The 14,542-nt window shown below is 46.6% G+C and overlaps 1 protein-coding gene and 1 pseudogene across 1 annotated transcript; both read right to left on the bottom strand.

Moving 5' to 3' along the window:
• Positions 1–1,873: 1,873 nt before the first annotated feature.
• Positions 1,874–4,287, bottom strand: LOC134387297 (leucine-rich repeat-containing protein 37A-like; annotated as a pseudogene).
• Positions 4,288–6,999: 2,712 nt separating this feature from the next.
• LYZL6 (lysozyme like 6) lies at positions 7,000–12,522 on the bottom strand. Its single transcript, XM_063109808.1, has 4 exons — positions 12,384–12,522; positions 10,923–11,081; positions 9,903–9,981; positions 7,000–7,069 (listed from the first exon to the last, which is right to left on the bottom strand). The coding sequence occupies exons 1-4, from the start codon at positions 12,520–12,522 to the stop codon at positions 7,000–7,002; spliced, it is 447 nt and encodes a 148-aa protein (XP_062965878.1).
• Between the last annotated feature and the right edge of the window lie 2,020 nt (positions 12,523–14,542).

Below are 14,542 nucleotides of genomic sequence, written 5' to 3' on the forward strand. Positions count from 1 at the left end.
ATTTCCACTCAACCAGAAACCTTCTGGTTGCTTTATGCTCACTGATAAAAGATGTCTAAAACTGAACTCCTCTCCCTCAAGCTGGCTCTCCTTCCCAACTGTTAGATTTCCACCTGTTATACCACCATCGTTCCCCTCATTATCCAGGACAGAAACTTTGAAGTTAGATTTGAGTTTTCTCTTTCCCATACACCCTATCCCCAACTCTCCGTCAGTTACTAAATCCTGTCCTGTCTTTGAAGTGCTCCCAGGATTTTCTTTTCACTCCTGTCACAACCACTCTGATTCAGACCCTTCTCACACCAACTCCTAGATTTTGCTAGAGCTTTCTATTTGGTCTCCCTCTATTAAGCTTCCCCCTCTAGGTGACTCTAAATATGTATTATAAAATAATCCTCTTTTTAAATCATTTATCTGTTTTGCTTGAAAATTTCAATGGCTCTCCATATTTCTTTTTGTAACATTCACAACCCGATAGCTGATATTCAAGCTTTTTCATAATCATTGCTTCATACCCAATTATCTGCAGCCAAAGTGGCCTACAAAATTATGATCATTCCTTCAGCCATGGCTTTGCCTAGGTTGTACTCCCTATTTTTCTCTTTTTAACAAGTTATAGCCACTCGTTAAGCCCCAGGTAAAGTTTTAGTCTACCCATGCAGCTTTCCCTGATCCCTACACCTCAGTGATTACCAATTCTGGTGAAATACAGCACCTATTGTCTGCATCTAATTTAGTTCTTAATTATGTATCACCTCCCTTTTTATGCCTAGTCCATTTCTTCCCACCTATCATGGTCACGTTCTGGAGACAATGTCATACTTCTGTGGCTCCCACAGTACTTAGCCCTGGATTGGGTATGAAATGGCTGTTTTATATATAGAAAGCCAGGAACAAAGATGTGTTCTCAACATACCCGAGGGATTGAATAATAATAATAATAATAATAATAATAATAATAATAATAATGGCTGCCATTCATATATATGCTAGGCACTGATATAGGTGTTATATATTCACTCATCTAAATCTCATAACAATTCTATGAAATGGTAACTATCATAATCCCCATTTTATAGATGAGGAAATTGAGTCACAGAGCTAAATAACTCACCCAAGGTCAAAAAGCTAAATAATGACAGACTTTGGTTCAAATCCAGTCAGTCTAGCTCAAGAATCTACTCTTAACTACTTTTTTGTCTCATCACTAATGAGATGGGGAGAGGAAGCCTGCTGTAAAGAGGGTGGCTCAAAAATGGGAGGAGAGCAGAGGTTAAGAAATGATATTATGGGGCTAAATAAAAATGGATTTAAAAAAAGAGTAAGAGCAATCACAAGCGAAAGCCTGGAAAAGGGGCAAAATAGTAAGGAGAATGAGGATAAGGAAAAGTTGACAAGCAAAAGGTAAAATCAGAAAGTCAGTCAAAGTGGATTGGGAAGATGAAAATGGCCTAGAAAGACCTCAAGGAAAAGGCTGCCGAGCCAAGCAAGGGGCAGGAAACAAATGAGGAAAGGAGATTCTTACAAGATGGTGAAGGTGCTATTGTAGGTTTTGGGCTCTGGCACAGGGACTCGGCGCAGCCTCTGCTCTGGGCTGAGACCAGTACAGGACAGTGTCTCATCTCTGCAGATACAGAGCTCACATAGGTTGGTGCTCCCAGTGGCATTCTTTTCTGGAGTGTAATTTTCAGAAGATACCAATGGATGCTGCGTTAGTAAGTTTCAGATCAAAAGGGTGAACTGTGACTTCAGTCCGGTTTGGATGCTAAGTCTGAACCTGGTCTGGATGTGGAGGTGTAGTCTTCTTCTGGGTTGTAGAATGTTCGGCCTCTGTAGTAGATACTGAAGTTATGGTAAGCTCCAGGTCTAAAGGCTAAACTCTGACATTGGGCAACATTGGTTGCTGAGCTTGATCCTGACCTGGTTTTGAAACTGTCACCCTTGATACACTTGAGGTGGAGCTTACAACCTCCTTAGGTGGCTCTGGAGGCTGAGTTGGGGTCTCCTGTGTGGAGGGAGGTTTCAGCTCTGTAGTAGGTTCTATAGTTACGGTAAGTTCCAGGTCCAAAGGTTTAATTGTGACTTGAGTCAACTTTGGATGCTAAGACTAGACCTGGTCTGGATGTGGAGCTGTAGTCATCTTCAGGGGTGCAGAATATTCAAACTCCATAGTGGGTACTGAAGTTACGGTAAACTCCAGCTCCAAAGGCTGAACTGTAATGCTGGGCAATGTTGGATGCTGAGCTTCACCCTAACATGCTGTTGAAATTGTCACCTCTTGATACACTGGAGGTTGAGCTATAAGCTTTGTAGGTACCTGGTGCTGGATGCTGAGTTGGGGTCTCCTGTATTGTTGGAGAGTGTTCAACCTCTGTAGTGGGTTCTGGAGTTATGGTGAGTGTCAGATTGAAAGGTTGAGCTGTGACTTGACTCAGGTTCGGATGCTGAGCCTGAGCCTAGTCTGGATGTAGATGTTCCCTCAGGGGGCTTTGGAGAAGGAGCTGTAGTGTTCTTTAGGACTGTAGAATGCTCAGCCTCCACAGTGGGTTCTGGAGTTATGCTAATCTCCACGTCCAGAGGTTGAAATGTGATACTACGCAACGTTGGATTCTGAGCTTGATCCTGACTTGGTGTTGGAACTGTCATCTCATAACGTGTTGGGGGTTGAGCTACAACTTCCTTAGGTGGCTCTGCAGACTGAGCTGGGACCTCCTGCAGAACTGGAGAAGGTTCTGCCTCCTTTGAGGGGACCTGGAGGCTGAGGAAGGGCCTCGCGATGGATGAGAGATGGTTCTTCCTTCTCAGGGAATTCTGCAGGTTGAGACGGGGTCATGCTGAGCTGGAGAAGGTTCCACCTCCTTAGGTGGAGCTGCAGGTTCCTGGGGGACTGGAGAAGGTTCAGCCTCTTTAGGGGGCTCTAGTGGCAGACCTGGGGACTCCTGCTGGGTTGGAGAGAGTTCTACCTCCTTAGGGGGCTGTGCAGGCTGAACTGGGGCCTCCTGCTGGGTTAGGGAAGTTCAGCCTCCTCAAGGGCCTCCTGTTGAGTTGAAGAAGGTTCTTCATCCTTAGGAGTCTGTGGAGGCTGAGCTGGGCCTTCTTGCTGGGGTGGAGAGGATTGGATCTTTTCAGGGGTCTCTAGATTTTGAGATAGAGCTTCTTGCTGTAATTGATTAGTTTCAACTGGCTCAGGGGCATCTAGGTGCTTATCTGGGTCCTTCTGGGATTCTAGAAGAAATTCAGGATAAACTTTATCCATACTTGAAAATCAATTAACATCCTGCAGGATTTGTTTTTGATGCTTAGGTTTTCATGCAAATCTTTAAATCTTACCTTTGAGTCGAGGAGGTGGAGCCAGGGCCTGATTCTGATTCTAGCCTTGCATTGGAACCACCTCTGGGAGCCTTTGTTGCCAAGCTAGCTTGTCACGTAGGTCCTGATGCAGAACAGCAAACTGATTTGGCTTGAGGGGCAGCTTTCAAGCTGAATCTGTGCCCAGGAATGGAACCAAATCATCAGCCAGTTCCTGAGGCAGGACCAACATCTGTGAGGCAGCAGAGGATCCCAGGTAATCAAAGCCCCGCAGGTCTGCCAGGAGTGTAAGCACATGGGGTGATCCAGGTGGAAGATCTGAGGAACACGACCAGGACTGTCAGTTCTCGTGGGTCAGAGATCAGCTGGACAGAGGAGCTGGAAGAGGAGTCTCCTGGAAGAGGAGCCGCAATGGTTGCCATGTGAGGAGAAGCCAGAGGGCCCAGAGATGCAGCCGAGACATGATATGCAGAGGCTCTGGGGCACAGCAACCCAGGCCAATGGGGCACTGGTGCTGTGCACTAAGTGGGAACCCAAACTCTGTGGCAGCCCTGAGACATGCTCCCTGAGCAACTGTGGCCCTGTCCCCACCCCACCCTTTATTTATGACATCTTCAGTTACTCAGGCAACCTTTACTAGGCTCAGGCCCACGTAAGCACCACAAGGGTGAGCCTTGCCCCACAATGATGGGGCTCAAGCCTCCCTGGCCCCTGCAGCCGTGACAATCACCTCCCACTAGAACAGCCCCTCACTTCCTTAGTGAGGCAGGATTTGGGTTGCAGACCCGGGTGGCCCTGGGCCTCCAGAAGCCCATTGGGGTAGTGGGCTTCAGGACATCCCAAGGAAGTCAAGTCTGTCCTCTCCAGGTATTCAGAAGTGCTACTGTGCTTCTGATAGCCTGAACTCTTCCTCTTCCAAGCTGAAATCTGAGAGATCTTCTTCTTCCCCTTGGCTGTACTACTTCCAAGAAAAGCCATTGACTGCAAAATGACTGCCAGTCAGGGCTGCAGGCAGGAGAACACACATTATGTTTATTTATTCCAAAATATTGCCATTTCCTGTAAACTCTCTGTGTCCTTTGTTCCGTTCCGTGTTTGATAATGAGTTCACCACTCTACTAGGTAGAGGCTACCGTGAAACCAGTGATGACTCCAACATTTCTGTAGGAGAGGTTTTGGGGGATGGGCAATTCAGTCTGGCAAGAGTTTGAATCAGAGTGAATAGCCCTTTACATTGGCATGGGAAAACTTCCCCCACCCCACCTGGGCTCAACACCGCCATTAATCTAGAAGTAACAATACTACTTTTCAGAGGTCTCCTATATGTACACTTAGAGAAGACACTTAGGAAGTTAAAGTTAGCATGTTAAGTAATTTCCTTGAAATACTACTATGACTAGAACCCTGTTGACTTCCTTCACAGCCCTTCTTATAATCTATTTTATTTCTTGTTTATTGTCTGGCAGAACCACTAGCATGTAAGCTCCAAGAATAGGCTTTATCTTCTTATTCCCAGGGCCTAGCACATGGCTTGGCACATAGTACTAGTTTTAAAATGGAACTGATTCTAAGATTCACCTCATTTAGGGATGGACCAGTTATAATCAGATTTCTGAAATTGGTGATTATTTCCTTCCTTTCACATTTCACAGGGAGCTACACTTCTTAAAGTTTAGTTTCCTTAACTGCTTTTATTTTGAATTAAGAATAATTATTTTACATGGAAAAAATTTCAAATACATTCTCAGAATGTAACCTCTATTTCTTTCTCTGCCTTCTTCAAAACAAAACACTTTGCAATTTTGGGGTAGGTTAAATAATTGAAAATCTAGCCCCAAATTAAGAAACACATTTTCTGCTCCTTTTTATTTTTTGTTTATTTATTTATTAATATTATTTTTTTACATTCTAAAATGTTGTGGAGCAGTTGGGGGGAGGGGGTGGGGGAGGGGAAAGGAAATAGGGTGGGAGAAGGAGGAAGGAGGGGAGGTGTTGTTAAGGCCCATGGCATCCCCCTCATTCCTGCAGGGGAGACAAGGAGGCTTCCAGCTGTGGCTTGGTCATTGCTGGGCTGGGTGCAGATGTCAGGGGGGCATGGCTGAAGCCCTCAGCCCCCCACCACCTGAGCTCGGGAGCCAGGGGCACTTCCTGCAGTGCTCTGGTGGTTGTTGCTTGGCTGATTGCAGATGTTGGGGAGGTGTGGCTGAGGCCCTCAGTCCCCCATGCCCTGGTTCAGGATCCAGGGCACTTCCAGCAGCAGCTCAGTGGTTGTTGCTGGGCTGATTGCACATATCAGGGGGACATGGCTGAGGCCATCAGCCCCCTACTGCCCTGGCTCAGGAGCCTGGGGTGCTTCCTGCAGTGGCTTGGTGGTCATCACTGGGCTGTTTGTGGATATCAGGGATTGTGGCTGAGGCCCCTGGCCCCCAACTGCCCTGGCTTGGGAGCCCGGGTGCTACCAGTGGTGGCTTGGTGGTTGTTGCTGAGCTGGTTGCAGATGCTGGGGGAGTCTGGGCCTCAGTCTTTTCAGCAAACTGCTCCACCTGCAGATCTATATTCCTCACCGGTCTCCACTAAGTGGTCCTGTGCTGATTGGAGGGCAGATCAGCTGTCTATGCTGTGCCCCAATTTTCCCCTGCTGGGCCCGTCTCCCCCACCACCCACACTCCAAACACTTCCCATAGGACAGGCCATGCATTGGTACTTTACAATGACTCACTGACCCCTGAGTGGTTCCTCTTTTCTGTTGTCAGCGGCTCCTTGCTCCTATATGGGTCCACGGGAGCCTGGTTAGTGGTCTTTCTAGCCTGGGGGCCACCAAGGCCCTCTTCTCCCCTGCAGCCTTCAAACAACTTCATAAAAAGGGCATGGCTGTGGCTTTTGCAAGTTCTTGCTCCGTGTGCTCACCAGATCCAACCTTCAAGTGGCTGGGGCTAGAAATGGTGGGAGCAATCCTTTCTTTCTCTCATTATGGCTTCTCCTGCCTTCATGAACTCTGTAGGTCTCGCCTCCTCTCCCCCTGAGCTCTAGGAGCCCCAGCTTAGCTGTCATTGCTTTTTAATAGCTGTAAATTGGGTGATTCATGGGAGAGTGACCCTGGGACCTTCTATTCTGCCATCTTGACCAGAAACCCCATTACCTACTTCTGAGCTTTCTCTTTTACTTCAAAAATAGTTGGCCTTGAAGAATTACTTGGATCCTGATACTGTTTCAAACCAATAATTTTAGATTTTTATTATATATTTCATTATTATTGTAATGTTTGTGGACATCTCTGCTTCTCCACCTAGATAAGGAACACTTCAAGAGCAGTAGGTATATTTTATCTTCCTTCTTCTAGTACCCAGCACACTCCTACTTTAGGTACTCAAATGTATGTATAATTAATAATGAATAAATTAACAAATTCTTTGCACAAGGAATGCTTTAATAATTCAGAAAATATAGAAATGTTTTTACTGTGGTTCTCTTTGTCTACAAATGACAATCAGTAAACAGGGGACTGGACCTGGATAGGAGTAAGGAGGAAGCCTAAGAAAATAATTTATTCCTGGGGCTCTGGTCAGTTTTACTTGTAAATGGGAATGGAAGAAAATAATACAAAGTGCAGGCAAAAGGAAGAAGAAATGAAGACTCCCTGAGTGAGGACAGGGGTCCTGGAATGACTCCACGGCTGACCTGCACCTAGTTTCACCACAGGTGGCATCCCGTCAGCCAGTAGGAGAGTGGCCGGCCTGAACAGTGCAATCTCCATTTTACCCTGTGGAGAAAAAAAGACACTGTTCTTGTTTCCCACTTAGTAGCTTCTTCTCCACACACAGGACCCAGTTCCTGGTGAGTCTTTCATGCAGAGCAACACCCAGAATCCCCTTCATTACTAGCTCATTGGCCCCTCTGATTCTTTCAATTTCCCTCATCCTGGTGTTTTCCCTCTTTCCCCATTCAGTTTGCTTCACATTTTCCAATCCTCATCTCTCTCTGAAGGGGAGAGCACTGTTTTATAGGGCTGAGAGTTATGTTAAAGAAAAAACAAACAAACAAACAAACAAAAACAACAACTCCCAGGTGCAACCACTGACCCTCCAAAAGAATCAACCCTATTAATCATCAATGTCCCTTCTTTTGAATGGTGCTTTTTAAAAAGTTTATTTATTTTTTTACATTCTAAGATGTTATTGTGGAACAGTTGGGAGGGGAGGGAGAGGGGAAAGGGAAGGAAATGGGATGGAAAAAGAAGGAAGGAGGGGTTGTGGTTGAGGCCCATGGCACCTCCCTCATTCCTGCAGGAGAGACTAGAGGGCTTCCAGCAGTGCCTTGGTCATTGCTCAGTTGGATGCAAATATCAGGGGTGTGTGGCTGAAGCCCTTGGCCCCCCATTGCTCTGGCTTGGGAGCCTGAGATGCTTCCTGTGGCAGCTTGGTGGTCATTGCTGGGCTGGTTGAGAGTGTTGGGAGGGAATGGCTGAGGCCCAAGGCCCCCCACTACCCTGGCTTGGGAGCCTGGGGTGCTTCCTGAGGCAGCTCAGTGGTTGTCACTGGGCTGGTTGCAGATGTTGGGGGGCATGGCACAGGCCCCTGCCCCTCCCTCATCCCTGGCTTGTGAGCTCGGGGGGCTTCCAGTCCTTCTAGGTTTTATAGGTGTTCTTTGGTGATGTGAGACCTTTACTAGTTAACATCAAACTTTGTCTCTGGTCTGTGGGTATTTAGTTTTTCTTCCAGTTCCGTGTTGGATTATTTGCTGTTCCCACAACTTAAACACTGGAAGTAATTTGTCCTTTGCTTACTTCTAAAGTGGAGGAACTTCCTGTGGGGACCAGCACTTGAACCCTGTAATTGAGCTAAGTTAAATTCCTTCATTGATGCCAATTCCCTGGGGAAGAGTTTTTGTGCTGCTCACATTTTAATGGCTGACCTTGTATGTACTTCTAGGTCTTGTGAGTTCTTTTTTTTTTTTTTTTTTTTCTTTTTCGTGACCGGCACTCAGCCAGTGAGTGAACCGGCCATTCCTATATAGGATCCAAACCCGCGGCTGCTGGGAGCGTCGCCACGCTCCCAGCGCCGCACCCTCCCGAGTGCGCCACAGGATCGGCCCTACGTCTTGTGAGTTCTGGTACACCTGGGTTGTGTGGAAACTCTGGCTTGCACATTAGATATTCAGCAAACTGCTCCCTCTGCAGTTCTATATTCCTGATCAGTTTCCACTGAGTGGTCCTGTGCTGATTGGAGGGCAGATCAACTGTCCATGCTGTGCCCCAGTGTTCCCCCCGTGGCCCATCTGCCCCACCACCCACACTCCAATCCCATGGGCAGGCTGTGTGCTAGTTCCTTGTGATGGCTGACCAGCCTCTGAGTGGCTCCTTTTTTTCAGTTGTCTGTGGCCCCTCGCTCCGGTGTGGGTCCATGGGAACCCTTTTAGTGGTCTTGCTAACCTGGGGCTATCAAGGACCTCTTCTCCCCTGCTGTCTCGAAGCAACTTCATATGAAGGGCACAGTTGTGGCTTTTGTCAGCTCCTGCTCCATTTGCTCACCAGGGCCAGCCTTGAAGTGGCCAGGATTTGAAATGGTGGGAACAATCCTTTCTTATTCTCATCATGGCTTCTTCTGCCTTCATGAACTCTGTAGGTCTCTCCTCCTCTTCCCTTCAGCTCCAGTGGCCCCAGCTTGGTTGTTGTTGCTTTTTAATAATTGTAAATTGGTTGATTTTGGAAGAGAGTGATGCTGGGGACCATCTATTTTGCCATCTTTACCTGAAGCCTCTGAGAATATCTGTATGGTGTTTTGAGTACACAAGGCACTTAATTCCATCTGTCCTCACAGTTGCCTATAGAGGCAGCCATTTATATTATTTATATATCCAGTTTGAAGCCCAGAAAAGGTAAGTGGCCAACTGAATGTCCACTCTTGCTGAGCTGATAGCTTTAGGGGTGTCTGCCCAGCTGACAAGCACGTTTTTAAAAAAAATATTTCCAGTCATGAAGAGAGGGCCCCTGTGGCACCCATGATTGTATTGCTTAACTCCTCCCATGCCTACAGCTGACTGGACCAAAGGAGGACATGTGGTCCAAGCTGAACCAGTCATATTCTCTATCCCAGGAACTTGGACTGGGACTGAGGCTTGCCAGTCCCTATTGCTAAGACTTTAGCCAATAAACTTGGGGCACCCACAGTCTGTCTTTTGGACTGGGAGCAGGGAAAGCTGGTCTGCAGAGACAGCAGTGGAGTGAATGCACCAGGAGAAGCAGAAACCTGCCATGGAAAGCTTGCAGTTTCCAGCCCTGGTTCTATTCTCTTCCTGAGGCCCAGCTGCACCCCAGAATGGGCTCAGTGAGACACCTCATCCTTTAAGAATAAATTTCCCTCAGCTAGCTCATGTTGTTTTCCTTTACTGCAGCCAAAAGAGTTTTGTCTAATATAACATCAGAGAAAGAACCAGATCTCAGGTCTTCTAACTCAGAGTTCTAAGCCTATTCACCGTCCCACATTTTTATAGATGCTGCAAGGGAGTGCCCATGGGTCCTTGCCTACTGTCCCTTTCTCTGTCATGTCCTCCTTCTTGAGGCTTTGCCCACTAACTTAGCCCCATCATGTCCTCACCAGTTCTTCATCCCCCCTGGTCCAGACACAATATTTTTTGCACAGTTGATTGTTGAGAGAAGGTTGGGGTTCATCAGTTCTGAAAGGGAGGAAGAGAATAACTGTGAGAGCACAGAGAATAGCCCCACAGACTGAGACAGACAGGGACCCTCCCTGCACAGGCATATACCACCTAGGTGCTGAGTTCTCCCCCATTAGGCAAAGTCTCCCTCCTACTGGTGCATTTAAACTCCCCATAATCGCTGCCAGAAACTGAGGGGTGGTGGGGGGTGGGAGCAAGAGGGGAAGGAGGATTAAAATTTGGGCCTGTTCATTACTATTCCTCTTAGCCAGGATAGATGGAGGCTCACCCAAAGTTTGGGGGGTTTCTAGGGAGAGGAAATGCCAAAAAAGGCAGCACAGAGGCCACGGTAAACTCCTGCCTAATGAGGGGGCCGTTTTTGGCAAGGAGCCCAGGGACATTAGTCAGAATATGAAGGAGGAGGTGAGGGGCAGAGTCATGGGCTGTGTTGAGACTCCTGGAACAGCTCTGAGGTGGGGAGTTTGCACTTGGCCTTTGGTAGACCATCAGCCGAAGATGGTACTACTGAGTAGTTAAAGCTAAATCTTCAGGGTCACCAGTGTGGTATTCAGTGCTGGTTCTCTTTATGAGCCTCAGTAAAATGGCTTCTCTGTAAAGTGATAAATAGTCTTTACTGCATGGAAAGTTGGATGGAATGAGCTTTGCCTGTAAAATGCCCAGTACTGTGTATAACATGCTCTCAATAAATGTCGGCTTCTTTAGCTGCTGTACTACTACTGGCTGTGCAGAGCCTTTCTAGATCCTGCTCAAGGACTCTACAGAATCTCTTAACTGGATGGGCACTAGGGTCACTAGTCCAACCCTCTTCTCAGGAAAGGAATTCCCTGATTTGAACCATCCCTTGGGGGCCATTCCCAGGCTGTGGCTAGGAAGAGAAGCCCTGTGAGTAGAGTCTGGTCTCCTCTCTCACCTCTCCCACCCTGGGGCCCTTGCCATACCTGAACACTCCATGTGGCAGATGTTTTCTGAGTGACTTCTGTGATCGCTACACCAGTAGTGGCTGTTGATTTGGAAGAGGCCATAGTCAAAGCTGCCGTCTACATTTTCATTTATCTTTGATATGTTGAAGTTGCTTTCCACAAAAGCCAGGCACAGCCCTTAGAAGAGGGAGAAGAGGTTAAGGACTTAGAGGGGACCAAGCTAAGTGAGAAGTGGGGATGGAGGAGAAAGGGAGGCAAGGAATCAGAAAAAAGGAACAAGACCCAAGAGACTAGATGGTACCAGAGGGCTAGAAACACCCGTTGGTTTCTCCTCGCATCCTTTGGCTCATCCATTCATCCATCACTACAACCACGCATCCATCCTCTGTCCATCCATGCTTTCTTCACTTACTGAGCACCTACTGTGTGCCAAGAGCTGTGCAAAGCCCAGTGAAGGACATTCAGCTGGGTTAAACACAGACGCTGCCTTCCACGGGCCTATATAATAAGAATCACGGGACCTATATTATAAAAATAAAGTTATGTACCTAAAAAAAACGCCAAGAAGTGAGATAAGAGGAGAAAATGTTGCAAGACAGGTGTGCACAAATTCTGGGCAGAAGGAAGCTGTCCCTTCCATGCAGGAGGATGAAGCCTTTGCACTGGCTGTTCCCTTTGCCTGGCATGTTCTTCCCCCAGACATTTGGGTGAGCAGGTCCTTCATTCATTCAGCACTGCTCAATGTCACTTCCTCAGAGAGGCCTTCCCTGACTCTCCCAGTTAGAACAGTGTCGCTAATCACTCCCCCTGCTTTATTCTTCATAGCATTTGTCACCACCAGGCAGTACTTTATATATTTGAGTTTGTTTATTGCTGCCCTAGAATGTGAACACAGTGAGGGAAGGGACTTTATGTCCATATCTCCAGTCCCTAAAACAGTTCCTGGTACACAAATAAATGCTCAGTTAATAATTGTTGAATGAATATGGAACGTCGGGAAAGGCTTCTTGGAGGGGGCCGCTTTTTGAACTTGGCATTTATTAGGCCTCATGGCTGGCTTAACATCAGCACAGCCACGATAATCAACTTTTCACCCTCTTCCCCCCCCTGCCCCTCCCTATCTCATGATAATCAACTTTCCATCCCCTACCCTCTTGCTTTCCAAGAAAAACCAGAATTTGTGCAAAACAGATTCTTATGGAAAAACAACCCCCCAATGCCCTTCCTCTAATTCAAACCTTTTAAAACCTTTTTAGTCTGTTTGGGGGCGGGAGCTGATCTGATTCAGTCTCCCCTCCACACTGGTGGAATAAAGCTTCTAGACTGAAATAGCGTCTGGCTTGGGTTTCCCTTTCCTCCGTCTCACTGAACTTAACAGCTTTGAAAGATGAGAGAGTGAGAAAGAAAGATGGCTGCAGGGGGGCATGACAAGGAGAGAGGGGGAAATAGGAGGGGAGAGACTGAGGAAATAGCACTCACAGTCACTCAGGGAGTAGCCCTCAAACCCATCGATGTCCTCCTGGTGCAGCACCTTGGCCAAGTCACAGCGACTGATGATGCTGGCCTGATTGATGACAAGGAGACAGCTGACCAAGGAGATGAGTAGAGCCCTCTTCATCCTCAGAGGGGAGAAGGTGCAGGTGAGGGCCATGGTTATTAGGATTTCACAGACTCTTCTCTGAGAGCCTGGGGAATCTGGAGACAAATTTCCTCACACACTCACTGCTCACCACCTGGCTGTTTCCAATCTTTTTCCACTTATTTATTATTTTATAAATTTTTTTATCACGAAAAATTGTAAACATTTACAAAAGGAGAGTGAATAGTATCATGAGCCTCCATAAACTCACTTCCCAGCTTCAACAGTTAAAAATCAAGGCCGATCTTGTTTCATCTGTAGGTCTTCCTGTCATGGGCACCCAGCCACAGTCAGCATTTAGGTTAATGGGAGGAGAGTGAGGTTGGCAAAGGAGATTAATGAACACTATGCTTCACCAGCATTTGTGTGTGTGTATTCGAGCATGTTCTTTCAGGAGGGCCAGGACGCTGGGTGCTAATCTCTCCCCAACCCCACCCCTCCAGACACATGACACATGATTTTCTCCAGGGGTACACCCTGACTTGTGCATTTCCTGGTGGGCTGGTTGTAGAAATAACCTTCACTTTTACACTGTGTGTGTGTGTACGGTGAAGAGCAAGGGCTCTGGATTCACACTGCTTGATTTCAAAGGCTAGGCTGCTCTGTGACATTGGGCAACATACTTAACTTCTCTGGGCCTCATTTGTAAAACAAAGATATGCTAATACCTACCTAATAGGGTTGTTGTGATGATTACATGAAATAATGCCCAGATCTTGGTTTCACATTTCCCACAAAAGGGAACCAGGACTCCTGGGAGTATGGCTGATGTTCCCAGGTGGAACAGGTAAGGGTATGAAATAAGTCAGGATTATCTTCTTGCGCCAGAAAGTAAGGATGTACTCAAAGTACAGATTGGGGCATGTCAAATGGACATAAGAGTTAGCTCAAAGTGGCACTGACTAGCTAAATCTGGAACAATATTTTTTTTTGTAACAGCTTTATCGAGATATAATTCATAATAGATAACTCATATACCATACAATTAATTCATTTAAAGTGTACGATTCAATAGTTTTTAGTGTATTTTCAGAATTGTGAAACTACCACCACAGTCAATTTGAGGACATTTTCATCAACCCAAAACAAAACCCTGCATGCATTAGCATTCATTCCCCATTTCTCCTCCTGCCAGTCCCTGGCCACCTCTAATATACTTTCTGTCTCTATGGATTTGCCTATTCCGGACATTTCATATACACGAGTCACACAATAGATGGCTTTTTGTGGCTGGCTTGTTTCACTTAGCTTAATGTTTTCAGAGTCAACCATGTTGTAGCATGTGTTGATACTTCATTTCTTTCTATGGCTGAATAATATTCCATTTTTTATGGCCATACCCACTATTTGTTTATACATTCATCACTTGATGGACATTTGGGTTGTTTCTACTTTCTGGCTACTATGAATAATGCTGCTGTGAACATTCATATACAAATTTTTGTGTGGATACATGTTTTCATTTCTTTGAAGTGGAATTGATGGGTCATGTGGTAATTCTATGTGTAAACTTCTGAGGATTGCCTCTGAAACTTCTGAGTGTATTTCCTCTCTGGTCTCTTGTTCTGTCTGCTAAGACTCACTTCACACCAGCCTAACCTGGGGCCATTCTTCTGCTTCTCTCATCTCTCCCTCTTGAGTTGTCAGATTTAGCAAATAAATTTACATGATGTTTAGGTAAATCGGAATTTCAGACAAACAAATAATCATTTAGTATGAGTATGTCTCATGCAACCCTACCCACCCTGAGCGGATTCCCTCAGAGACAGGCATCGCTGAGCCTCGAGAAGCAAGGAGCTCTATCCCTGCCCATTAAGCCCCTCTTGGGGGTCCCCTCAGGTACGACAGGGGTTCCAGCAGGTGTATTCCCACTGTCCTTCTGAAGCTTACCTCTGTCCCATCCCTCTTTGACCCCAGACCCCAGGTGACCCAGCGCTTCCTGCGAGGACCTGCAGAACAAGGCCGTTTGGGGTAGCAGCCTCCTCTTCCTCGCCAGCTA

This window comes from Cynocephalus volans, chromosome 10 (assembly GCF_027409185.1).
Source record: "Cynocephalus volans isolate mCynVol1 chromosome 10, mCynVol1.pri, whole genome shotgun sequence".
Classification (NCBI taxonomy): Eukaryota; Metazoa; Chordata; class Mammalia; order Dermoptera; family Cynocephalidae; genus Cynocephalus; species Cynocephalus volans.